At 39.0% G+C, this 27,646-nt stretch overlaps 1 protein-coding gene across 2 annotated transcripts; it reads right to left on the bottom strand.

Annotated features, from left to right (window-relative positions):
- Positions 1-10,041: 10,041 nt before the first annotated feature.
- On the bottom strand, positions 10,042-27,602 carry LOC108872409 (transmembrane protein 255B). 2 transcript variants are annotated; one of them, XM_018660063.2, is made up of 10 exons: positions 27,416-27,602; positions 23,986-24,454; positions 22,524-22,663; positions 21,736-21,798; positions 18,945-19,034; positions 16,990-17,070; positions 16,736-16,821; positions 16,416-16,575; positions 12,675-12,776; positions 10,042-10,837 (listed from the first exon to the last, which is right to left on the bottom strand). In XM_018660063.2, the coding sequence occupies exons 2-10, from the start codon at positions 24,047-24,049 to the stop codon at positions 10,706-10,708; spliced, it is 918 nt and encodes a 305-aa protein (XP_018515579.1). In that variant the 5' UTR covers positions 24,050-24,454; positions 27,416-27,602; the 3' UTR covers positions 10,042-10,705. The 2 variants fall into 2 exon arrangements, with proteins under 2 accessions (XP_018515579.1, XP_018515577.1); XM_018660061.2 differs by having other exon boundaries at positions 12,675-12,779; positions 27,416-27,599.
- Positions 27,603-27,646: the final 44 nt, after the last annotated feature.

Raw genomic sequence — 27,646 nt, forward strand, 5'->3', positions numbered from 1 at the left:
TTTGTGAAGTTTCTGTACTTGAATTGTTGTACGCCTCCGCCAACCAATCCAGTTGCAGTTAACTAGCATGTGAAATCTTGAGCTATGGTCAAAAACGTGTTATTTGCAGTCTCACTGACCTTTGACTGGCAAAATCTAATGGGTTCATCCTTGAGTCTAAGTGAACATTTGTACCAAATTTCAAGAGATTCCTTCAAGGTGTTATTAATGTATCACAATCTTGAGAGAGGGATGGACAGACAATCCGAAACATAACAAGCCAAATATCAAGACAGCACTCAGCTCAACACTGTAAGAGCAGCAACATTAGATTGTTAAATTAGCTGTTCGTAGTCAAACACATCAAACAGAAGCTGGTCCAAATGAAAAACCACATTTATCCCTTGTAACAGTTTCTTTACAATAAAAGAACAAAACATTAACAGAAGGAAAGGAAAGAAAGTTGTTGGAGGAGCAATTCGGCAACAGCTCTACATCTCAGAGAGCTCCTTTAAGTTTTGCTTTTGTTCAAATTAACCCATTTTTTATTCCTGAAAAAAAAGAAAAACTCTAAATTCCTCCAACACAAACAAATTCTTTAAGTAAAAGATGTATGACCCTGTTTGACCTCTGGTTTTACTTCATCTACCCAGCTGCATAAAAACAAACTGCCTTTGCTTCAAAGCAAAAAGCTGTACATACACACACACACACACACACACACATACATATATATATATATATATATATATATATATATATAGGAATGTTAGTAACATTGAGGTTTAATTGAAATTCAGTAACCAGCTGTGAAAATATTGGCCCATGATCTTACAACCCTTTAAGCTTTGACTGGAATTAATTATACTTTAGAGATCATCTGTCTTTTGTTCTTCAGAAGGAAACTACAGTACACGTCTAACACAAACACACACACTTATCCATTTCAACAATGTTCCAACTCATATTTAGCAGCTGTAATCTGATTCTCTGAGCAACACAAGGATGAAGGTAAATCGCGTTTCTGCCAGTTTTATTTCTGTCAGCCCAGGTCCCTGGGCAGATTGTTTGACAATGGGCTCCCCAGCCCTCCTGACAAGAGCCACAGACTGAAACAGACACAAAATGATTGATTGTTATTTTGAGTCTATGGTGGTTTTTATGTCTTTTTGTGGTCATTTTGCATGTCTTTGTGGTTGTATTGGGTCTCTTTGTGGTCATTGAGGTTGTTTTGCATGTTTTTTTTTTTTATAATCATATGTTTCTCTTTATAGTCTCTCATTTCATCTTTGTGGTTTTTGTGCATTTTTCTGTGGCCCCTCCGAGTAGCCCCTGCAGACATTTGTGTCACTTTGTTGTTGTCTTGAATATCTTTGTGGTGCAGTTGTTTTACTGACTTTAACAAAAAAATGTTACTTCAAAGAGAGGCTCTGGACCAGGGCTCCTCTGAACCCCTGGGTCCTTGGACCTGTGTCTAGTAGGCTTGTTCGGTAATTCCTCCATGCAAACAATATCCAATAAACAGTTCTTTAATGCAGTCAGTATTAAAGTGATGAACCATATTTTTGAGGAAATCACAAACGGAAGACACACGGATATACTCAGTAAAAAGTAATTTGTTTATAACAAAATTATCAACAAACACAAAGAGGTAGTCTGGAAGCATCTGTAATAGTATAGGGAGCGGCTGAGTGAAAATGTACTGTGTGGATGTTGTGGTGTAAAATCAATGAAAAGGAACCAAAAAAAAAAAAAAAAAAACCTCACACTCACAGCAGAGTTACATAGCGTTAGAGGATCTGCACCAAGACTGAGTGCTGCTCTGGCTTATATGCATGAGGCACACTGGGTCCAGGTGTGTCCCATTGCCACTGATTAGTCTCCCAATTGGTCAGCAGCCCTGCAGCTCAGCAACTGGGGCTGTCATCACAACTTTTTACTGTTGTGTGAAACAACACTATATTTTTGTATGTTATGAAGAGTAAAATGAGTTACACATTTAACATTCCTGCTTTTCAGTGTTTAAATTTAAAAAGGATGTAAGTTTTTGCTGTTGCTACATGCCCAACGTTAGCATTAACAGTGGTTTACCTGCTAAAGCCTGGCACACACTAAAAGATTTTTAAAATCTTAACAGTCGTAGACAATGTGAGAGACCATACACAATGACAAACAATGTCAAATTTCACAGTTTTGTTCTTATAGTGTGTGAGAAAACCAACACAGCACACCACACACCAACAGATTCACCACCAACAACCAGTCTGGACTCTCAAAACTCCAAATCTTGCGCAGTCAAACAAGACTTTAGAATAAACACGCCGGAGGACCTGTCTCTTGTTTGTTGTGCTTCATTCAGCTTGCTTGGCTTTCCTCGGTGTTCCCCCCACACAGCAAGATTTATAAAAAGGGATAGACTGATCATCAGCCGGGCCGATCATCGGCGCTGATATTTGGCATTTTGACGCATTTCATATATTATATATATATATATATATATCTCAATTAAAACTGGTTATTTTGCTCTGATGCAGCTGCACCTCTCTGTCTGCAGTCACTAGTCTGTCTCCAGCATTGTCCCACCCACAGCACCATCTGATTGGTTACACGCAGAGCCACGGCACAGGTAACAGCCAATCAGCAGTGAAAGTTTATAAGAAAACTTTATAAGAGATGCTACTGACCCTGGGAACTCCCTGCACTTTTTGTATTTGTTTGAACTTAAAACAAAGAAGTGAAAAATAAAATAACATTTCAGTTATATTGAAATTTTGGAAAACTTTATTTACTGTAGAAAAACAAATAAATAGCTCCCTAAAGTTAAGTTTTCATTTAACTTTATAAGACATGCTGCTGAGCCTGGGAGCTCCCTGCACTTTGTTAGAATTTTAAAATCAAGATGTCTATTGTCTAAAATACAAAAAACCTTTAAAATGTTGCAAATCTGAAAAGCTCTTTAACACATGCTTAAAGGCATTTAAACAAAGTGTTGGAGTTTGTATTATTCAAAATTTTAACGCCAATATTTTCACTTTTACTGCAAATGAATATCGGCTCCAAATATCGGTTAGCCTCCTGGACTACTAATAATCGGTATCAGCCCTGAAAAAAAAAAAAAAAATCTGTCTCTCTCTAATTTATGATAATTATAATATTTATCAATCTGATCATCTTCGGAGCAGATCAGGGAGCTGCAGCTAACTTTGATTGGGAGGGGTGGGGGCTACTTATCTTGTAGCGTGTACCCCACTTAAGAGCTTCCACTATCGTTGTGTTTACAAGACCAGAGGTTAGAATACACCTTCTGTGCAGCACTTCTTCATCCTCTCATGTTGCACCAGGGGCAGATTGGAACCATGAATCACTCTAGCAGAGTGATATTACGAGACAGGACAGACTGCAGCTAAGTGGTTAGCATGCTAATTTTAGTAGAAGAAAAGATGTGACATAAACAGAAGCAAAACAGCCCTTGGTGAGTACAGTTTGATGTTGAACTTGCAATGTTTCTTCTAGACTGGTAAGTAAACAGCTGTTGATGCTAATGTTGGCTACGTAGCGATAGCAAAACTTACATATAGCACCTTTAAATATACAGGCTTACATGTCCTTTATCTTCAACCTGTTGTTAAGTCAACAGTCATTTATCTCTATTAAACATTTGTTTTTATAGTGAAGACTGGTACTGATAAAAACTTTGCTGGCAGCCATTTTTTTTTTTTTTTTACAATACAACACTCACTGGGTTGTTGTTAGCTACACAGAAAAACAAGAGTCTCAAAAATTGATTGTGTTACTTGCTATGACAAGTCTCCCAAGGTGATTATAATTCCTCGTGTTTGTTGCAGCTGTTTCCTTGGCTTTTTGCTCTTTTCCTCTCCTCTCACCCAAAATGACTCTGCAGGCGGAGGCCGTCTCCTGCATGCTGAGTAAAAGCCACAGCTCCTTAAGATACGTATGCTCCTGAAGAATCTCATTTCTCATGTGTAGAGATTTTTTTCCCCCCCTCATTTCAACAGTAATATCAGTCTGCTGCACCCCAATGTGAATTTTTTTTCGTAAGAGTAGGAGGTTGACATATGGCAAACAGAGAGCAGCTTCAGATTTTAACCCTGTGTGTAACTGAAAATACTATACTTGCATACTTGGCATCATGTACGACCCAGTTATGACTTTGTGTGGGAGGTCTTAGGCTCTCATTCTGCTCTCCCCTGGCAGTGCCACCAGAAACAAGAGCTGTGGCTGTTTTTCTCTGCTGAAACATTTACTGTTTTGCCCTCATGTCAGCTTGGGTTTCCCCGTTCACATCGAGTAACACTGCTGCAGCAAAGAGTGTGTGAGGTTTGTTGATGTTGGAGGTGGTCGCAAACCTTCGGGTAATGGAGCACAGTATGTGCAGTGTGGTGGGTTAAGGAGGCTCCCTACGGTTTATTTGACATCTATAAGTTGAAGTGTTATGGGTGGACGATAAGAAACCTCTAATATCCACAGATAGAGGACATCTTTCAAGTTCCTGATGCAGCAGGGTGCTCAGGGGAGCAACCCACACCTCATTTTGTTTATTTAAATTTCATTTCATTTCATTTTATCCCATTAAAGTTTATTTTGTTCTCATCCTGTGACTCTTGTAAGCGTTTTTTAATGCATTTTTATGCCTTGTGCAAAAGACGTTACACAAATAAATGTGCTTTGCCTTCAGGGAGACTCCTGGTTGAATTTCCACTCTGTCAGCGAGCAGTAGACAGGATCCCTACCAGCTGCAAGGTACTGGCCCACTGCTGACCCCCACTCTCAGGTGATGACAGCAGGACTCTCTCTTCATTCCTGTCTCCTGTCTAAAGGAGGCAGGCTAGCTGTTTCCCCCCGTTTCAAGTCTTTAAGCCAAACTAGGCTAACCTAACGGACGTCATATTTATCAGAGACAGAGTGACATCAATTTTCTCATTCAACTATCAGAAGGTTAAAAAGCGTATTTATCAAAAAGTCAAATTAACTTCCTTTAATTCCTCAAATACTCAGTAGACATCTTCAGGATCTAATCTAAAAATAATATTACATTACAGAAGTGGAAGATTGTTGGGTTTAATGAAACTGAACCCACCATGCAAATTCAGACAGTTTATTGTACATAAACGTGCAGAGAAAGGTGAGTAACAATCATGGCTGGAGTTTCCCCTGTACTGGAGGCTGGGGCTGGGGCAGGGAGCCATGGAGGTTCTGTCCATGAACTGACCAGGGAAGACCTGGGAGGGACAAACACACAACAGCAGGGAAAGAGAAACAAGGGGAAACAGACAACTAATATTAATACTAATGTTGTAGAATTATCAGAGCACATCTGGAGATGGTAGATTCCACCACACTGTATGGTACATGGCATTCGTGACTATGGAAGCCAACGTGGTGGAAAAACAGTGAGAAACGTTCTTGAAATGATGATGTAGCAAGTCATTGTTTTAAGAAAGTTTCTCATTACGAAACGGACTTCCATACATGCCTGACATAAATAACCTCTAAATAACCTCTCTACGAGTTGTTGATGGGGTTGACCTTGTGTTTTAACCTCAGCTTTGCTCCCATCCATCACGGTCAGCGTCATTATATGTGGCAACACCCGAGCCTGCAAGCTGTCTTCACTTTTATTAGGGGGGGGGAATTCATTTTTTGAAAGTCTCTGTGACAGGAAAATATTGTGTTTTAAGGGTCAGATGTATACCACAGCATGAGATGTCTTCACATTACAGGAGTACAAAGCTTCATCTATGAAGGAAAACAGACGCTCAAAAATGGTTATTAAAAGTTTGATGCAGAGTACACACATCATACGGAGTCATGCTGCTTTTTGATCCCCGAGGCCCGTGTACAGTTCTTACAGTGGACTGATGCTTATACTACTTCCTGATTTCCTGTCACCTGCAGCTTGCTGACATAGATTAAAGGGTCAGGTCACCCCCAAACTCAACAGCAGCACATCTGCTCTGAAATAACATCCTGGTTACTTTGGATAATCCACTGTTTAGACAGTTTTTCCAGTTTATCTGACAGAGCCTGGGATGGATGTGATTGGTGTAATCAAGGTGCATGTGCTTGAATCCAGCAAAGCTTTGTAGAAAATGTAATTTGCTTTATGACTGTACAGGCAAAAACAGAGTCCAAAAACAACGGAAAAAGTGGTCATGCACACAAACGACTGCACAAGGAAACAATGGCTGAATCACTGGACAAAGAAAGGGAACTAAGGTGAACTGGCAAAAGAGGGAGGGAATACAGAAACGATTAGACACAGGTGAAACACATTAGGGAGGAGACAGGAAACACACAAGGGCAGGAAGTCTCTTAAACAAGAGAAGAGGTGAGTTTCAAAATAAAACAAAACAAAGACTGAGACACAAGGAATAGACAAATATAACCGATGTCAAGCAGCTGCAATAACTTGTTTATGTATTCCTTGTGCATACAGAAACCCAGTGTGGAGATGTTGCTGTGGGCATCCACATTGCTTTCTGAGTTAATCACATGAACGCACATTTTTCTGCTCTTTAGTTCCCACTCAGAGGTTTCAAAGTTTACGTTAACTGGAGTGCAGCATTAAACCACAAGATTTTCAGTTACTCCTGTGAATTCTAATGCAATCACTCACTCACGAGTGTTTGAGCAATGTGATTGCAAATCTTCGGGCAAAAAATATCCATGGTTGATGATGTCAAATCTTTGAGATCAGCAAAATGATTAATAATCTCTCCTTCTAGTTTTCTCATGAGTAGAACAAGAAAAGAGATGGAGGCTCTCCACTTTATACTCAGGAACATTTTGTGTCTGTATGTACACCACCTTTTTAAGGAGAAGGGGTGTTTCCCTTCGTGCTGCAAATGTTGCCCGATATCTCACAGACTTCAAAAGGAGGGATGAACTTAGGCCATTTAAAAAAAATAAAAACTATGTACATCCACCAAATGGATGTGCCTAGTACTCTAAAAATTAGTTTTATTTTAAATCTGCATGATGTGTATATTTCTTCTGTTTACTGATGTGTGTACAAGTACACACAGCCTGGAAATGACATTACAACCTGACTGGTGCCCTGCTGCTGCTACTCTGACTTTTTTTTGGGCATTCTCAGTGGTCTGCAAATGTCACAGTCATCACATTTCACAGTAAAACCACGAACATATTTTGACTTTAATACTATATTGACTGTAAGGCTGTCTGGCCCTCTTTACAGGACTTGCTGCGTTGGTCCACAGAGTCTCAGCAGTCGACTCCCTCCACAGAGACATGTTTCCCAGACATGTGATTGACAGCCTGGCTGTTCTTAATCCGAGATCATTGAATTTCTCTGTTGAAATCGGACCTGAGTTTTGTAATTGCCCCTTTTATGTTTTACTGGAAGTCAGCAGAGATGAGGTGAATGAGTATAGCCAACTGGTCGTGCCTATATCTAAAAACATGTAGCCCCTTTTCTGTGGTCAGTTTTCTCCCCCAGTCAAAGTTTTAATGCCAGATGTAGAGGATGGTGAATCTTGTGGCCTTGTTGTTGGTCTCTGCTCCTTAGTTTGTTTCCATTGTAGGATCATGATGTACTTGAGATTTACAGATTGAAGCTAGTTACTGTGTAGATTTTATTAATATGAATTAATTCAATGACTGACGTGGATTCAAATTGTCACCACTGAACTTTATGTGAATTTTGTGTTTTACATGTGTGACATCTCAGCAGCTCTGCACAGTTTTGAAATATCAGACTTTCTCCTTCATCACTGATGGCATTTTCAGTGTCAGAGTGGGTCAACTTTGTAAAGTAGTTCAGGTTGAAACTGAGAGATCAACCTCAAGTGTCTTTAATTTTTCCATATGGAATTTTTATGCTGGTAGTATGACTTGTAAGGTTCAATTTAAAAGTGGCAGATGAATGGGATCTGAGGCACAGGAGAACAAGAAACCAACAAACTGATATTTGAATAAAAAACTAAGATCCTGACCACAGCATTCAGACTGAACAAACTGGCAGAGAGCAGAGGACTGAGCCGGGGTTTAAATGCTGCAGCAGGTTGAGGTGTTGATTAGGTGATGAGCAGCAGGTGTGCAGGAGAACTGGCGCAACCAGCAGCAGCAACCAGGAGGCCACGCCCAACAGGACACACACACACACACACACAAAAATGCACGCGCAGACAATAAACAAGAACAGAAAATACTCATAAGTGAGGATACAGTCAGTCTGTCCACCACCTTTGTCCAGAAATAACTCAACAACCATCAGATATTCATGGCCCAGAGAGGTTGACCTGTAATAACAATGGTGGACACCTGACTTCTTCATCCACAAAACTCGTGACATTCTCATCAACTTTTTCGTGTGCCAATGTTGATGAGCCAAAATGGTGAACATCAGCATGTTGGCATCGCCATGTGACCGTGTTAGCAAGCTGATGTTAGCATTTAGGGTGGTGTAGACTTATCTACAGTTCATAATTGTACTGCCACGTGAAATCTATTTTCATATCCTTCGTTTAAGGCAATTAAACATTAAAGCAGTGTAATATTTATCTACCGTAATTTCCAGACTATTGAGCGCACCTGAATATAAGCCGAACCCACTAAATTTAAAAAGAAAAAAAAAATGTACTTATATAGGCCGCACTTGTCTATAAGCCGCAGGTGTCTATGTTGTAACATGAGATATTTACACATTCACGCTGCCGTCTCCAATGTCTCACCATCGATTCATTGATGCTAAGCTTACATGCAGCAGCTCTATTTCCTTTTTCAACAGCCAGATCGATTGCCTTTAACTTAAAAGCTGCATCATATGCATTTCTTAGTGTGTTTTCCATGATGAGTGTGTGTGCATTAAGCGCAAAATGACTGTTCTGAAGAATTTAGTGTGAGTGCGTTTGATCTAATTTGAACAGTTTCATTGGTCCACTGTGACCTGTTCGGTAATTTCATTGGTCTGATGTGACGAGGCTAAATGTTTTGCTGGCATGAAGTTCGTCAGTCCTTAAAAATCTGTAAATTAGCCGCATTATTGTTTAAGCTGCAAGGTTCAAAGCGTGTGAAAAAAGTAGCAGCTTATAGTCCAGAAATTACGGTATACACAACGGTCTCCTTTCTTGTCAAATCTACAGATCCCAGTTTTGATGTTTGTCTCTAGCATAGCCATTTTCCAAAATGATCTTGATGGTTGTCATATGTGTGTTATTGCTGACTCTCACATACTGTGGTTATTATATCTGCTGTTTGGATGTATGGATCTACCCCTGGTAAGAACTGCAATATGAGTTGTGACAGTTTTCTTAAATTCTTCACCATCAAGAGTGTTTTACAGAGGAAACGTGCCCTGTAATTCCCACAGAGTTGGGCTATTGTCGGTCCAACTTGTTTTTCCCAACATCTTGCTGCCAGACCCACCTCACACTCCTCTGGTTTTGCCATGTACTGTTTAGTGTCTCATAAGCTTCCACATTAATGTGAAGTGAACTGTGCTGTAGAAAACACATCAAATGAACTTGTGTGGAAATATTTTTTTTCCACCAAGACTAAAAATACCTTCTATTGGCAGGAATGTCCAGAGTTGCTCTGGTGCATACACTGATTAACCAGTGACAGATGACCTGATTAATCATCTGGTTACAGAGCAATATTCTGCTGGGTCCTGGCATTCATCAGGATGTTACTTTGGCATGAATCAGACACCTAAACATTGTTGCAGACCAAGCACAGCCCCCAGCAGGATAATGCGCCTACCACACAGCAAGAACTGCTCAGAAATGTTTTGAGGAACACGACAAAGAGCCCAAGGTGTTGACCTGGCCTCCAAACTCCCCAGATCCAAATCTGATCCAACATCTGTGGGACGCACTGAACAAGCCAGATCCATGGAGCCAGATCCCCACAACCCACAGAACCCAAAGGATCTGCTGCCAGTGCCAGACACCACAGGTCACCCGCACAGGTCCAGTGTCCACAACCCGAAGGGTTGGAGCAGTTTTAGTGGCATGTGACCTACACAATATTAGGTAGGTGGTTTTAATGTTGTAACACACGTAAGACTCCAGACCAGTCTCTCTTTTGACAAATCATTTATTTAATAAAAAAATTCATGGATTAATCCCTTATAATGTATAAAACATATCTGTGGGTGTCACTGAGATTCAAGTTACTGTCCTCATTTCGATTTAGTGGCAGCACAGTCAGATCATCAGATCAGTCATCTGAGTCACACTTCACAGGACATAAACTCACATACAGGTGACACCACACACACATTTACAAACACTTGCATCGGACTATGTTTGGCTGTATGACAACACTATTGCCTGAATTTGGTTCATGTTCACATGTGATTTCACTGATGTTTGCGAAAACACCCTTGTGTACACATGCAGTCGACTGATGAAACACTTAATGCGACATTTCATTTACAAACATTTTACAACTCATCACTTTTATGTTTTGAGCAAAAATACAGTAATATATGTTTAAAATGTGTATAAACTTTTCATACAATTGAATGCAGCAGGAGGCACTTTCCACGAAACTTCCCTGCTTTTGGATGTTTAGAAAACGAAATATATTTTTGCTTAATATTCAGAACAGCATTTCTGTCTTTTAGTTATTTCAGCTTCCCTTCCTCACAACATTGACGAAAGTTAACGACACAACAACAACAACAATAATAATAATAATTTCTTGCTCATTTTCTGGTTTAAAAAGCTGCTGATGGAGTTCAGGCAGAGAGGCCATGGACTCTGAAAGGCAGTGCGCTAGTTGGCGGGGCGAAGGGAGGAGGAGCTGATGAAGGAGGGAAACCCTGTGAGGCAGCTGCGTTTTCTGCTGGAGGGAAATACATCGAGGCTCCCTGGATGAGCAGGACAGGACAAAGGAGAGAAAGAAAATAAAAGAAAGGAAGGAAACAAAAAAAGAAGCTGACCACAGACTTCAAGTCATATGTCCTTTGTGTGTACTAAACACTGCAATTTATGATAATCTACAACAAATGTTACGAGAGTTCTCACAATAATTTCTAGCATTGTGTCTTTTGTTTGCTTATGAAAAGCAAATTGAGTCCTTGTTTTGCCAATGATCAAATATAGAGATTTTTTTACAAGCTTTCAGCCATATCTCACGGTTTTTGTCAAACTGCTGTTTCTAATCAGGAATGAACTTTCACACTTTACCTTTGATTAGTTTCTACTGATGTCAATTCCAGTAAACAGGTTATAAAGACAGGTTTATAGTTTTGATAAAAATACAGCATTCTTGCTTCTAAACACATGAGGTTTACTGCTCAAATCAAAGGTAAAATGCCACAACCAATAAGCTGATCAAATGTGGGTGGTCTGGTGCAGAGACTTCAACAGTCTTTTTCAATAACTTCTGTTTGATTATTTGCAGGGACTCCATGGAGATTTCATTTAAACAATGCTTTTCTCATCAAAACACATTGTGTAAGATCTATTACACATAGTAAATGCATTTCATACGTCGCAATACATATATAAAGAGTATTTTTAAACTTTTTGTGGTAACTGCTGGTAACAGTGAGCGCATCTGAGCAGCTACTTTGACAAAAATACAACCAAAGAGCAACTGGTGCATGAGTTACAGTGCAACCAAACAAACTTTTTAGATTCTTTTTTGATGAAACACTGGTGCATTTAATGGCCTCACAGACCACCTCCTTCTACCATGCTGCTGTCGCTTTCATCTCTTTCTGAAAAGGTTCCTTATTACGACCTCCTACACAGTCGCTATGTTTGTTCTTAGAAACTCTCGACTTTAGCTGCCCTCTAGTGGACGGATTCGATGCCAACGTAAAGAACGCATGGAAGTACGTGGACAGTGATGGTTACATCAATAAACAAAAATAAAATAAAAAAAACTAAACAAAGTGGGTTTTAGTTTCCATTACCTCATACTAGACAAAACTAAAGATAATAAAATGACTTGTGAATGACTGTAACTAAAACTAATATGTTTTTGTATTAAAACATGCACCAAAACTAATACAGATGATATCTTATATCCATAAAATTTTTATGTAATACTTTTTTTTTACACCAGTCTTACTCACTCAGTTTCATTTTTGCAAGGCTGTACTTGTGTTGTTTTTACTTTTTAAGTTTTTCGTGCCCCTGTGTGAAACAAGTGAGATCCATTATCTCAGTGTTGATGGAGCTCATTCAAACCCTGCCCTGAAACACAGTCTACAGAGAAATCAGTAGGGCAATTCTTGGATATATACATGGTTTTCTTCACTCAACGCCATAAGGTTTTCAAAGCTGCAATTTGTGTCAAAACTTTGAGTCCTTCTGTGAGTCACAACTCAAATGTGAACACATGGAAATATACATAAAAATCACAGGATAAAGATGCTCCTTGAACTCGCCTTAAAATGATGTTTTTAAGATTTCTTCGGTATCAGTGTAAATCCTGTGGTAGTGTTTTGTACATCAGTGGGTACATCTGAAGCAAGAACTGCTAATGGTTCATTCAGCAGACTTTTAATGCCTAATTTGCCTCAATGAAAACAAATATAGAAAAGAAACAGGGCTCAGGTTGTTTAAGTTTTGTCTGAGCCCACAGTGTCAGACTTTGAACGTACGGAAAAACTAGACTATACACATATTTATGTAATGGTTATCTTGTGCTTGTGTTGGTGTGTGTGTGTTTGTGTGTGTCGACCGCACACTGACTGGGTGGGACTGATGAACTGTGTGCACGTTGGCATCCATCAGCAGAGGAGCTGTGGGGGAAGACGGCGCGCTCTCGGAGGGCTTGGTCACAGGGCCACTGCTCTTCTGACACAAAGAAACACACACACACACACACACACAATGTTATTGTAAGTGCAAAGAACCATTAACGCACAGACAATATCCATCAACCATGTAACAATCTTTTAATTTCATTATAACATAAACATAAATGTCCGTGCACAGACATCACATTCAGCCATTAAAAAATGATGATGATTAAAATTATCTGTTGATAAGTTTGGGAACACACTCTGATTACATTACGTTGTTTTAGCCCTGATTATGGAAAGTCTGAACCATATATTGTTTAGAATGTTGACATTTCAAATCTCTCACCTCCAAAACTGAGCATCAGGCCAGTTGGACCCATCCCAATCAAAACAAGTCTTGGATTTATGACTAGAATGTGTACAAATCCAAATGTTGATCCTATATGTTGAATAACTGAAAACTGGACAGAGATTAAACTTGCGTCAAATGGTTATAGCAAGTGGTGACAGAGATAGATTTGGTAAAAAGGGCTCTGCTGTAAACAGAATCATTATCCTTCTTTGATATTAAAACTTAAAGCCCTTGGAAAATATTCACAAATAAAGGCATCAACCAATCACAGACTGCACACAGTAGTTTGTCCTCTGCCTCCTCAGATGTGCCACTAGCATCAGCTTGTGTATATTTGCAGGCATGGATTTCACATTTTTGTGTTGTAAAGGCCTTTATCTGGTCACGTGCAATTGTCCCTGCAAAAACCTTAATGACTCTGGGCCTCAGTGTTGTTTTGGTCCCCATTTGGGTGGTCTGATAGAAAAGCTAGATTAAAAAGCTGCAATGCAATGAATATAAATATTTTTCCACGAAGAAAAAGATGGGACAGAAAATTCCAGAGAATAAGTCACCACTCCTACAGTTATTGGAAATTTAATGGACTCTGATATTAAAAGTTTTAGACACACAACAGTCATAACAGTGTGTCTCATAAGTGGAAGCATGTAAATATGGGACGTGGAATGTGGGAGAGCAACTGACAGATCAGTGATTTAAGAATTACATTAAATTTCAGAACATATGGAGGAAAAAAAGAGTAACACCTGATACAAAGATAACAGAGAGAACTATGGCAGTTGAGGGAGTCTGCTTCCTAAATTGTAGCTGATAAAGAATATTTTTTTGCACGATGCGATGAAAAGATAACAGTTCTGGCAGCATTCAGCAAAGCATGACGGCAGGATGGAGGCTGTGTGGTCTGTTGTCAGCCTTCTTCTGCAGAGTTTGGGGTCACTCAGACCAGATCAGCTCAATCTCTGGCAGCACAGAGCGCAGCGAGCTCCTCAGGAATCACGAAAACACTCTGTTTCAAGCAGGCGGGGCCGGCGGAGGCAGAGATTTACAACTGCAAAACTGATGCTGAAGACGAAAATTTAGACTGTGTCAAATAAGGAGAGTCTGGTGGGGTAAATGTCTTTGACTCACTTGCTGCATCTCAATTCGCGCACTTCCGTACTCATGCTTGTTACTTTGAGTGCACACTGGCAAGTATGGAAACATGCAGTACATTGTAAGTACCAGGATGGTGCACTGAACAGTGGACATTTGTTACTCTCAACGGGTGCCATCTTGGCTACGTAACAGAAAAGGAGAGACCACCAACGTGTTTTCAAACTTTAAAGAAAATGGCGGCCAGGGAAGGAAGACTTGTCAGCACTGATAGTGAAGTCATTTATATATTGCATGAAACAGTGGGTACACACAAGAAAAGTGTAATGTTCATTTTTAACTGAGTAAAGCAGTCAATGGCTACTTTGGCGGGCAGCAATCACGGTCACATGGTCATAATTTTCTCTGTTAGTTTTACAAGCAGAAGATGCAGCAGGAAGAGTGGAGGAATGCCTCTGGTACCAGGGCTTAACATCCAGAGACAGTCCTGGTTAATACTGCTGTTTTTCAGTTTTTATCAGCTTTCGTGGCCCACTTTTCCAGCTTAACATCCTATCTTTGCTGGTTTTACTGCTACCCTGGTGCCAGTGGGAGATAAAGAGTCAGAAAGAACAGATTGAAGTTGCATTTGTGTTAAGAGCTATGCTGTTAGCTTGAATATTTAGAGTAATAGTCCAGACATCAAGTCATTCCCTGTTTAAAGTTGTATAGTATAACTGTTTTGTTGCTGTGTAACCATCTCTGAAATCTTTGTAATGAACTCCAGGCTTCTCCTGAACCCACTGCTTCACTTTCCTTTTCAGTGTAATTCTCATCAGCTGATCATGGTGGGATGATACTAACTGACAGGTCTGGAGACTCAGTTTACATCATACTCGGAGCCAAATAAAATCTGCGCACAATAAGACCCACATTGACCCTGCATTTTAGAGAACTGTGAACATCAAATGGACAATATCTTCTGGACTCCATAACCCACATCCTCATACTGCGCTCTTATCCATGTCTCCTTGTGCAGCTTTTGTGCACAGAACAATAAGTGAAAGTGGCTTGAGGTCAGGTAGGTTTAGACTTTACCCTGTGGTTGGATGCAATCAGTTTTCTCTGTCATAGCAAACTTTATGCTACAGGTCTTATTTGTGGTATGGTTGGCTGGATATGACCTTCCATAGACCTTCAGGCTGTCAATTCAATTTGATCCGCAACTCGGCTGACTATACAATAATGTAGTCCTGCAAGTAAAAGTCAGAGCAACCAGCATCCAGGAACTTTAAAAGAATGTGCAGGCAGATTGTTTTTGTCAACAAGTGTTAATTGTTGGCTTTTCTTATTTGAAAAAACTGTGATGAGGTTGCAATTTGTGCTTACAACCCTGTCTACACTGTTTCATGTTCCACCTCATTTTATACTTTTCCCTACAGTGTAAATAGTCCCTTACCAATTCTGCTGTTAAGATTAATGCATAGAAAGTCAGTAGAAGTGCAAAAATATGTGAACAGACACAGATTCAGTCTATGTGACGTGAATGTAGACAATGACGCTTCTGCTCAGATCGTTCTGGCATTCTTCTGCCACCTAGTGGCCAAAAATCAATTAATGCACCTTTAAAGTCTCAGTGAAACGTCAGAGCGTCTTTAGCCTCAGTAAACTGGATTACTGGATTAAAAAGTAGCTATGATTTGAGGAATATAGGGCACAGTGAGATATGGAGGAGTAGGACTGTCCACCTGCATCCTCCTGTTAGACCAGGAGGAGAGGGACAAGAACTAAATGAATATATTTCTATGTGAATAAAGTCTTTACCAGCTGAAATCCAAACACACGCCTCTTACTATGAATCTGCTCTGCTAGCTACCCACACCAGCTAACGGTCAAGTGTGTGGACACATGTATGTAACCTCCCTCGAGTTCAGGATGAGTCATTAAATACTTTTTTGTTGTTATTTACTCATATTTAGAATGATAAATAACAAAAGATAAATTAACAATTGACATAGGGACACAGGATTAGATTGTGGAAAATGATTTTCATTTCACTGTATCAGCTGTTTCACTGTCCAAAGTTTGTGAGCCTGAAAACTCATCATGTTTTCAGTTGGAGTCAAATATCAGTAAAGTAACCTTTCATTTTCAACAATTCATGTAATGTGTTTAAAATTAAAATACCTGAATAAGCTAAATTTATTATTATATTATATATTTAGATTTTTGACAAATCTGAACCTTTATGAAAATGTGTCTTACCGAGTCCTTGATGCTGCCGAGCACCGCTGTGGTCAGTATCCCTGTGAAGAAGGCCACAAGGTTGAGGCCGGTGAGGGTCCAGATCAAAATGTAGATGGTGAAAACTTCCTCGCAGCTTCGTACTCCAACAAACTCATAGTAGTTGCTGAGGTAGCCTCCACTGCAGAGAAAACAACAGCTCTGTTTATTATTATGTTTTTTAAACTGTTAGAAGAGAAAATGAATAAATGGCAAGACTACGCCTGTGAGTTTGGTGACAGTTCTGAAATGATGGCTGAGTTCATTTAAACTGAGATGATATGGCAGTGGCATTGTCTCACTTGGCGCAGTTGTACAGGTCGCAGCAGTAGCAGGTCCCACTTCGTACTGTCATGGTACAGGACTCCTTTAGATTCCAACAAGACACCTGAAAAAGAAAACAGCTAAGTCCAAAACAATCGTAGCAGAAATCTACCTCCAGAGAAAATGGGATTATATCTAACCAAGCTTGCATTAATTGAAATTCAGATGTGATATCTTGTCTGAATTCAAGACAATATATTTTCCTTGTATATGTCTGTACATCTTTACTCACAGAGGTGTAGAAATTCTCGTAGATGTAGCTGCCGCCGCTGCTGTAGAACTGGCATCTCTCTGCTTTCAGTGGACGCATGTCCTGGCAAAAGTTAACATATGAAGAAATATCATCCACGCAGCCCCAATCAATCTTACTTAAGAATGAAAGAAATGAGAAATGAAAAACAAACAAACATTTATTGGACAAGATAATCCAGATGGCTGTGTGCACAGACCAACTACACATCTGAGTAAAGAAGTGATGAGTTTGGAGTCTGTTTGTGATAAACTGGAGAGCGCTTTCCCAAAACTCACTCAATCCACTCTGAACAAAATGTTTATGGTTCTTTTACATTGTTAAATTGAATTTTACCCCAGTGGAAACGGCTTCTCTAAAATCCACAGTAACGATGGGTGATTTTTTTGGATTTGAGTTTAGTTCATTAAGATTGTTTTGAAGTATTTTATGAAACCCAACAATTCAGACTTTGACAGCAAGGTCACAGGCCTATTTTCACCATTGTTCCTGGTTCTGTGCTTTTGTGGTTTGATTTGGACCAACAATGATGTTGACTGGTCATACACAGCTTTGGAAAATGCTTTTCCTTTCACTGTATAATAAAATAAAACACAACAAAGATGGAAATATCCAGTTGCTGTTGTCTAGTTGATGATGTTGTCTGTACTGATCCCCCTCCCAAAACTGAGATGGTACATATGAAGGAGTTTATTTACATTTTTGACATATTCAGCTATATGTATATGAATATCCTGAACATAAAATATATTTAATTTATTATATAGGATAAAAAGGAATGCAGACATATACCATCCTTATCTAGTTTAGAATACATGGAGGACAGGTGAGATGTTGTTCTTTAAACTCTTGCACATCATAATTTACCGCACGGAGAATAGAGTCAAAGAATCAAGGCCAAAGGTCTGACACGGTAAAGCACGATGACAAGAAAAGAATTTATTCTCAGAGGAAGGTATGCACTCATAACTCCTCTATATGCTGTAAGCACCACAGTGCTATAATTATAACATTATATCATTTTATCTTTCAAAGGAGTCAGTTATACCCACAAACAAAGTGTACCTGTCATGCAGTGCGATGCTGCACTGCATGTAATTCTTTTCTTAACCTCTTAACACACACATTATGGTATTTTGTAAAGAGTACAAACAGTTCAAGATGCCAGTGTGTTTCCTTTACTACTGTGCTGACATGCAATATCTCCTATAACCTTTTCTGCTTTCAACTCATTGTCAAATTTTAAAGGACTGAGCTCGATCTGATCACAGCACCAGCATCTGATCTAAAAAAAACAAACAAACATCACCACGTCAGACATTATTTGAAATTAACATCCCACCCCTTTTTACTGTGTGGTATAAAAAGGATAAATACAACCGTAGCTGTAAAATGTCGAAAATACTAGTCAAAAACAAGACTCAAGTGCATCACCGATAGCAATTGTGAATTAGTGTGAGTGCATAGAGACAACTTAATGGAAGTAACTGTTGTCTCTCTCTGAATGAGTCTTCTCAGGTCAAGCAGATCCAAATGAAATTTATCCTTACTTTGCTTTTGTAACCTGTTGAATGTTCTTTTAGGGAGGCAGCTCAGTCTTTATCACACCAACATTTATCACATTCAGTCACATTCTCTCAAGAACCCTCAGTCATCCAGGTCATCACATATCTGGACTTGTTAAGCCAAAACCAACTGGACTTCCTCCAGGTCTCCAGCACTGATGGATCCTCTTGGACAAAAAAAGTCTCAGAGACCAAGACAGTATGCTTTCATGACTGGTAATGTATGAGGTCCAAAAAAAAAAAAAGAAAAGCTGACAAATGTCATAAAGACTGGGCTTTAATTTGTGGATAAAATTTTCATGGATAAAACTGTGTAAAAGTGTCAGTCATCTATAGTGTTACAGTTCACACATGCGAGTGCAGGTAACTCACCATGCTTAACACAATACAGGCGCCATCAATCACCACGCACAGAAAAGAGGTGATGATCCCAAAGCTGAGGAATACGATCGCAGCCGTCAGCTGAAGAAAGAACAAAGGAAGAAGCAGAAATATTATGATATCGTGAGCAAATTTGTCTGTATATATAGTATGTGTGTGAATGTTACTGTGCAAAATTCTTATGTTTTATAAGTGTATTTTTAAACAGGGCTTACTGAAATTTCTTCCCATTGTTGCAAACCACAGGTTAACAATGGTCGACACTGGTTAGACTCTGTAAACAAGTCTTTAAAGGTCTGTTATCAATCTCAGAAAAGAAATATGATAGTCTTCTTTGTTTACACAGCAGCTCCTCAAAATCATAACATTATTCCTGCCTTCTTGATAGCGAACAAATCAAGATAAATGTGTTAACACTGCGTAACTTATAGCCCCTGACTGTGCAGAGCTGAGACTCCATCTATCTATCTCTCCTTCATTCCTTCTCTTCATTTATCACAATCTCAATGTACCACAATCCAAAAAAATGTCAGCAGTTAAATCAATTGAAGATGGAAAATGAGGTTCCACTATCAATCATTATTCCACCTCAGTCATTTTCCTGTCTCCTCTGGTGAAAAGGACGAAAAAACATAAAATCAAATCAAAGCACAACCAGCTCTGTCCAAAAATCTCCTCCGATGGACGTCTTGTCCACAAATGCCCTTCGTGTCCTCTGTCGATAGGATGATGTGCTATTTTTTGACATTTCTGACATAAACCAGGATTGTTTAGACAGCATCCTTTGATAGCACATCAGGTAAAAATGATGTAATGATTAAGACTGCTCCACTGAGATCAAACTTGGATCATGTATGAACTGTGCTGCGCTCAGAAAAAAAAAAAAAAAAATCTGTTGTCTGTTTTAGATCTCTTCATGATTAAAGCTGCCTGAGCTTTTCTTAGGTTAGTTGGGTTTATGTGCTCCACTTTTTTCAGTCTATTTTATGTGTAATTATTCAATTTTTGACATTTATAAGACTAGTTTACATGCTAGCTAACCCTAGATAGCAATATTCAGTTGACATTACAATAACAACTTAGGAAATGTGGTTTCCTTTGTACTACACCTATACATTGTGTTTTTATGTTACGTTAGATTGAATACATGAATGGTATCAGGGTATTTAAGGTCAGTCTGTGTGTTTGATTATCTTCCATGCATAGAGAATGATGTAATGGAAAAGTTTTTACACCCCATAGCTGTACCTATAGAAACATGGGAAAGGTATATTATAAATACCAGGAGAAAGAAACCATAAATATTTGACCCAGGCGTGACATATGATACATGGAAGGAGAGCTAATTAACTTTTGGACGATTTACTGGGAGAACCCAAATAACATGATTATGGCAAGCCAGCACAGTTACACTAGCAACAACATACATGGTTCTTTCTTAAACAAATTAAATTACCTAATTTCCTGTTCTAACAGTGTAAACAACCATATGTCAGTTATGACAAGTGAATCTACCTTATTACTGGCCTGAAAACCAGACCAATCACTGAGGCAGGCCAGGCCACCTTATTACATTACTACACTTTAGACTGCCGTCACTTTGACACTGCTGTAAAAAGAAAAAACTCTATGTTGAGCCAGTTGTGAGCTAGGTAAGAATGATCAGCAGAAGCATGATTCACAAATTTACAAAGGTTGGAATAACAGTTGGCTGTAGTTGGCTCATGTAGAGTTGTATTTTAGTGAGGAGTGTGTGTTAAAGGAGTGGGCAGCAGATTAGCATCTACGTCTGGTTTTCTTTTTATTGCTACTGCAGTTATTTACTATGCAACATGAAAGAGCTGCAGTTTACAGGACAAAAAAAAGAACTGTGAACATGCTGCAGTTTGTTAAATAAAATAACACAAATAACTGTTAGATTCTGATAAATTCGGCTCGTTTGTGTGATAGCTGTCAGTTATAGCATCTGAGAAACATTTATTAATAAACAACAGACCAAAAACTGAATAATTGTCTCCACATCCCCCTTCTCAGACCATATCACAAATATTCACATATATTTACGATGATACTGGTGGCAGATTTACCACTTTAGGACCTTAGTAATGTTTTAAAACATGTCTGTAATTTCAGACGGACATGAAAAATGTTGCTGGCAGAGTTCCTCAGCTGTAGCTAGCAGGTGAATTAAGATTCACTAGCTAGCTAGTCTCCCAGTTTCAGACTGAGATCACTCCCTTAGCTACTACATACTGTAGCACACTACATTTACATTCCACCATCTTATCTGAAAGTCTGAATTCTGCATTTGTAAATTTATCCAACAGAGCGAGAAAAAAAATGGCGTTTATAGCATCTATTCCTCCTCCCACTTTGCATCTCCACTGCAACTTTATCTCTTGTGTTACTGTTTGTCCTCTAAGCCTCTGCCAGGAAATAATTAATATCTCCCTCAAAAATCCAGACATTTTAAAAGTGAAGATGAGACACAAGATGAGTTTTGAGAATATGATGAACAGGGGAATAGCAGCATCCACATTGATACAATTTAAAAGTCCTTGGTGTCACAGTGGGAGGCCTTCAGAGCAGCACTGCTGGTCACCATGAAAACATACTGCATGTCTCTCTTGGCCAATGTACACTCCCTCTTGGCAAGTCGGGACTGGGTGTGCGCAGGGAAAACATGAGGGAAAATTATAACGGAGGATGAGGTGTGTGTGTGTGTGTGTGTGTGTGTGTGTGTCAGATGAAGAGATACAGGAGGAGGAGGAGAGGATTATACCAGCTGCTTGCGGTTTTCTTCCAGGCGGAGTCCCAGAAGTCCCAGGAACGATCCAAGGGTCAGCTGCAGAGAGCAGAATGTAACGAATACAGTAAGTGTTATGCAAAATAAAGATAAGGTTCATTTTTATTGGAAACTGTAACACCTTGTTACGGTTTGCTTCCCATACCAAGGTAGAAAAAAAATCAGCAACATGAAGAACAATATGGCAGTATTAGCACTTAACAGCTATACGTACATGAAAACTGCACATGTGGTACAACTTTTAAAACACACAGTGTCTTTTAATGTTACACTGTTGTAAAAGGTGTTACATTTATAAAATTGTGCTTCTCTCAGGAGAAACATGGCTCAAATCTCACCACAGATTCATCCAGAAACTGATTTTGGTGGATGCAGTTATGGGGAAATTTGACACACTTCCAGAGGACCAGTCCAGTCCAGAAATTTTGACTGTCTGCCAAGTGCCTGTCACTGCAGGAAGCGCTCATATTGACATCTGACTGTCAGCCCACCTAAACTTGTGTCCGCCTATTAGAGGATCACAATGAGTGAATCTAAACTGTTGGCCTGGCGCTGTGAGACTAAAAGATTGCAGCTTTAATTTCATAATGGATATCACATGCTGGAGGATGGTTTGCTATGTTTCAAAACCTCCAGCTGATTTCCTGGTCGTTGCAAAACTTGAAAACCCAACATTTCCGAGTTTTGTTTCACCACATAAATCTGTCGTCTTGCTGTTTCAAGCCGAGTAAATCATGACGGGAGACAAATGAAAAACAACTTACAATAACTCCAGAGCTGTAGCCAGTCACATCCAGGCTCTCTGTTCGGGTGGTTGTGTAGACTCCCAGCACCACCAGCAGCAGGGACAGACTGAGCATGCCCAGCACCAGGCACAGAGCTCTCCTGACTCTCGCCATCATCTCTGAGAGAGAGGGAGATACACTCAGTCACGTTATGTGGCACAATGCAGGATGAAGAAAACACACTAAACTAGATTGCATGCCTGCCAGCTGTGAGCCTCTTGGCAGCTGCCTACCTGCATATTTCTAGTTTACTTTCAAGGTCAACAAAACAAACTTAATTTGATCAGGTTTAATTTAATTTCGCTTAATTTAATTCTAACAATAATATGATCCAAACCCAATGTCTCCATCTCGTCCAGTTCAAATGTCATAAATGTTTACAATGTTTACAAACAAACATCAGCTTTCAACCCTCAGGATATTTGAATTACACCACTGAGCAAATGTTCTTCATTAATCAGAAAAATAAAAGATTCTACGGAGAGATAATCCTACAGAGGAATAAATATCACAAAACAGCTGAAATCACTTAGTCTATAATTTTGTAAAATTGCAAAAAATTGTTGTGAAATACAGTAAATTATTGGATTCATTTCACGTCCTTCAAGAGAACAGCTGCTGGCAAACGCAAAAAAATATTCATCCAATTTTAAATAGATCTGAAAATTAGCAAAACAATGTCTGTCTAAGCCACAGTATTTCGTATCCTCTTCTTCATTTTCCAACATTTAATCATATCTATCAGTAATTTATACAGTCATCAGTCCACCAGAGTAACTTGTCTGGACATTAAATTTAATGTAACGGCCACTGATATGCTGTACCTGTATACTGTATAGTTTTTCTTTCCTTCCTTCTTTAATGAAAGACAACATTCATATGCAATGGTGTTAAATAAAAAGCATTTATTTACCTTGACGGAAATTACTATAACGATTTGAACTAGTAATAGAGTAATATAATTTAGGAGAACTGAATAGCATAAAGCAACACCACATATACTGCAGTTTGTGAGAAGATAGTACAGATAAACTAGTACTACTGTAAAAATAAAATGCCATTAAGTACAATATCATCAATATTCAATCATTGAATATACAAAGACATTTGCATGCAGTCCTCTTATAAGGCAAAAATACAAACTGAAATTCAAATTAAAAGTGAGCCTATCCTCATTACTAAACACCTTATCATGGTCATGTCTCTAACATCAGTATCTACACTATAATGAATCTACTGCTGGGTAATTACTCTTCATCTACAGGGTCTCTGTCTGTTATTGGACAGTTTAAACCAATGAATCTCAGTAGATCTCAAACAATAAAATGATTTAGGTGAAACATATATTTAATGCAGCTGCCCCAGTCACTACATCATGTATTGTACTTGATAATATCACCAGTGCACCATCACATCACCACCTCTGCTCCCAGCAAATTACCTGCTGCTCGGCTCTTTGGCACTGGTTTGTCCCGGGCCGCTGCTCCCTGAATCCTCGCAGTCATGATAGATCCACTTCTCTGAAACAAAGGTTTCCTCCTCTGACAGTGTTTCGATTCCTGATCCACAAGTTTCAGTGCAGGTTAACAAATCTTCTCTCAAAGCTCTCTGAAGTCCTGAGTAGCACAGGCACCTAATGAGTGGATGTATGTCTACTTCAGTGCAGCTCTGTGTGCAGCATGTGTGAAGCTCCGGCCTCTGCTGCATTCAAGGGCGGTCGGAAACGTGCCCACCTACTGCTGTCAAAACACTCCTGACCATTTAGGATATAGAATGGAAAGGATTCTGTGCAATAAATAAAAGTTTGGCCTCAGTGAGTATATTGCATGTGCGAGGCCATGGTAACAAGTTAGAGTAGCCACACAGCCTCAACCAGAGTTTCAGCATCTCACCTATTCTTCACAGGTGACCTGCGTGGTAAACAGCAAACACAAACAGGAAAAAGATCTGTCAATAGTCATATTGACATCATATCAGCAACATTACATGAAACTGATACATGTCATTAATTGTGATAAAACTGAATCAAACATTCTTATTATTATTGGCCATTATCCAAAGCAAATTCAATGTAGACAGAGCTGTTGCACAACTCTCTACGAAACGCAGTTTTTTTTTATGCTACAACTTTCTTCTCTCCCATATGTGCTGTGTGGCAGTTTAATTAAACACATTCATTTGGGGATATACAAGCACAACAGTGAATAACAACTCTGTTTCTCTTCAAGACGGGGGCCTTCAGATTTGGTACTGAAGCAGCAGAAGTGTTTCAGTTGATATTATGTTTAGTGGTGCGTGTTCCCAAACACATTTTTAATTAAATTAGCACAAACCAAATGACCCAAAGTGAACATTTGGAGCCTCTGGAGTCTCAGGACTGATGTCTGCTTCACCCGTTTGGTAATCAAGCCCTTGTCTGTATGAATAAAGCATTTGCACCAGGACAGGTAAAATGATACTGAAAAACTCTTGCACAACACTGTGATGACTGGTTAGCCAGTTAGCCAGTTACTTGGAAGCCTGGAAGAGGACGAAGTAAGGCAGAACTTAGCTTGTAGCCTTATTTTACTTCTTCTGCTATTCATTATACAATTTATTTTAATTTTGGACCTATGTTATTTTAGAGTGTACACAAAGTAATAACTGATATTTCAGTTTTGTAGCTGTGCTATCGAATGATGCATGTTATATGTCTGATATAGAGCAGTGTCTTGTAATCACATGTGGGAATGCTTAACTGCTTAAACAATGAGCAAAAACAGAAACACAATATCATGCCAGTCAATGCTTATATTGTTATACTGTCTCAATGCATAAACTGCAATTAGGCTAAAACAGTGAAAAACATCTGCATGCTTTGGAGTTCATCTTCAGGCTCATGACTTTTCCTTACTAAAGACTGTGGCACTAAATTTGCAGCCATGATTTCTCAGACAGACTTAGAACAACATGATTTGATGTGAAATGGCCTTAATATAGATAATAATGGTTCATTTGTTCTATTTTCAGAAACATTTCACTAAAGATAAAAAGAGATAAATAAGTCTAATTCATACATATTAGTGACAATTTATGTAAGAGTTTGTCCTTTTCTTTGTGACTGCCCAGTCGTCACGGTAATCAGTCAAATCCCAACAGCCAGCTGGACATAGTTACAAGAAACTACATATTTAGAGCCGAGGAAATTTGTTGAGTAATAAATCATTTTTACACAGCAGACAGACAGGTTGATGACATATTGAGATAAGAGGAGTCAGCTCTACTTAACCTGGCTCCAGACGTCCGAATTACGGCCCATTTCTTATCTCACACTCTGTCCAGTGAGTTAATTTAGTGGAAACAGCACGGCCCTTCGGTCTGAACATCAGCCCGAGATTACATATTTCAATAAGTGCTTTCTGCTCGTTTTAAAGTGTCATTCAAGAGGAGGAGGTGAAGGAAATCTTAAACTTCATCACTTCCTCCCATCATTTCTGTGTTTGATTATTGGGCTGCTGTACAAATCTGTTCTTTTAACATCTTTTAAAACTAATTTCTGTTTGTTCGGTACAAATGATCTGCACTTTGCCGCCCTGCAAAATTTGTCTGCAACCATAAAACATGTATTCAGAACACAAACAAATCTTCCCAAAGGAACAGAACCTCAGAAACCTTGAACCCTGATCTTGGGTCTGACCCGCAGAAACACTTTGGGAGGGCTGCACAGTGATTGATCGTGTGATTAAAATTCAAGGTCATGACCAGTTGCTGTAAAACATTTGAAGATGTATATGAAAGATATAATGTATACATCTCCAGACTGACTCTAAGAGGATTTATTTTATCTGTATGCCTTCATATCAAAATAAATGTAAACGTTATCTGATGTGAGGTGGAGTTTATAGGACATATATTTTTATGAGACCCTTAATTCAAATTGTCACATAGCACCATGACTACATAGAGTACAGTGACTGCTGTGTGTCACTGGTGGTAAATTCACACACTACAGCCCATCTGATCTGACCTCTGACAGAAAAGAAGAACAGATGTTACTGTGTTGTCTGTTCAGCTCACTTCATTTCAGAGAGAACAGACTGTGTGAGGGCAGAAGTGATGCAAAACAGACAGCAGAGATGCATGAGACAATCCCACGGTGCTTTAGGGATTACATACACTGGCCAGTAAACAAGCCCTTCTAACTGAAAAACCCAACCACTATTTACTGTCTATGCTGTCTAGTTGTATGAAGTGTATATTAGGAGTTACACAGCTTTTGATTAAAGCACATAAAGAGTTTTTGCAATATTGTTGTTGACCTCTGTGCAGCATATTTGTGCTGCATTTGAACAGTGAAATACACTGTGTATTCTTTAATTGACAACTGTGAAAGTGCTACAGTACCATTCCATATTTTTCCATTTGATAAAATACAGGTGCATTAAATTATATTAGTAAAGACTAGACTGATGTTTTGGACGAAGAGGTTGGGTTTCTTTGGTTCCACGCTTGACTGGAGTCATATCCTCGAAATGTCTGCATGCTTTTCTCAACATCCCTGTGTCAGGTTGGAATATTTTCTGTGGTACAGTTTAGTAAAGTTTATAGATTCCTGCCATGTACTACATCCACAATACTGACAGTTTGGCTGAAAGAGCTAAAATCAAGGTCAAATATTAGACATCAGCAAGTAAAACCGTAAATGGATGAAAACCGTAAATGGATGTCAAAACAAGGAAATTACACTTTTGTATATTTTTCAAATATTCAGAGGAAGGACTAAATATATTAATAAACCTTAGTGTAAGGGAGAGGCGCTTATTAGTCTGATTAAAGTTAACTATTGAACCTGAAAATGATTTGTATAACCCTCTTTTTACTGTCTTACTTACTGTCAATGCAAGATTAGGCTTGTAAATAGAGTATTTGTCCTCTGAAGGGCAGTTGAGTTGAATTGCACTGAAACGATTTTTACAGAAATCTGCATTCTCTGAGTATTTTTTAGAAGTACCATACTAATACTGGTTAGCCTAAATTCTTCGTGGCATGGATTCAACAAGATGTTGGAAACATAACTGGTCCGTATCGATTTTCTATATCCTTGAAAATGGCGCCCTCTCCTG

Source organism: Lates calcarifer, linkage group LG21 (genome assembly GCF_001640805.2).
Source record: "Lates calcarifer isolate ASB-BC8 linkage group LG21, TLL_Latcal_v3, whole genome shotgun sequence".
NCBI classification, from domain to species: domain Eukaryota; kingdom Metazoa; phylum Chordata; class Actinopteri; family Centropomidae; genus Lates; species Lates calcarifer.

Coding starts and splice junctions, on each gene's coding strand:
- LOC108872409 (XM_018660061.2), bottom strand. CDS start 24,049: ATGACTGCGAGGATTCAGGGAGCAGCGGCCCGGGACAAACCAGTGCCA. Junction 19,035..21,735: donor AAGAAAACCGCAAGCAGCTG/GTATAATCCTCT, acceptor TTCTTTCTTCAG/CTGACGGCTGCGATCGTATT. Junction 10,838..12,674: donor CAGTTCATCAGTCCCACCCA/GTCAGTGTGCGG, acceptor CTGCTCATCCAG/GGAGCCTCGATGTATTTCCC.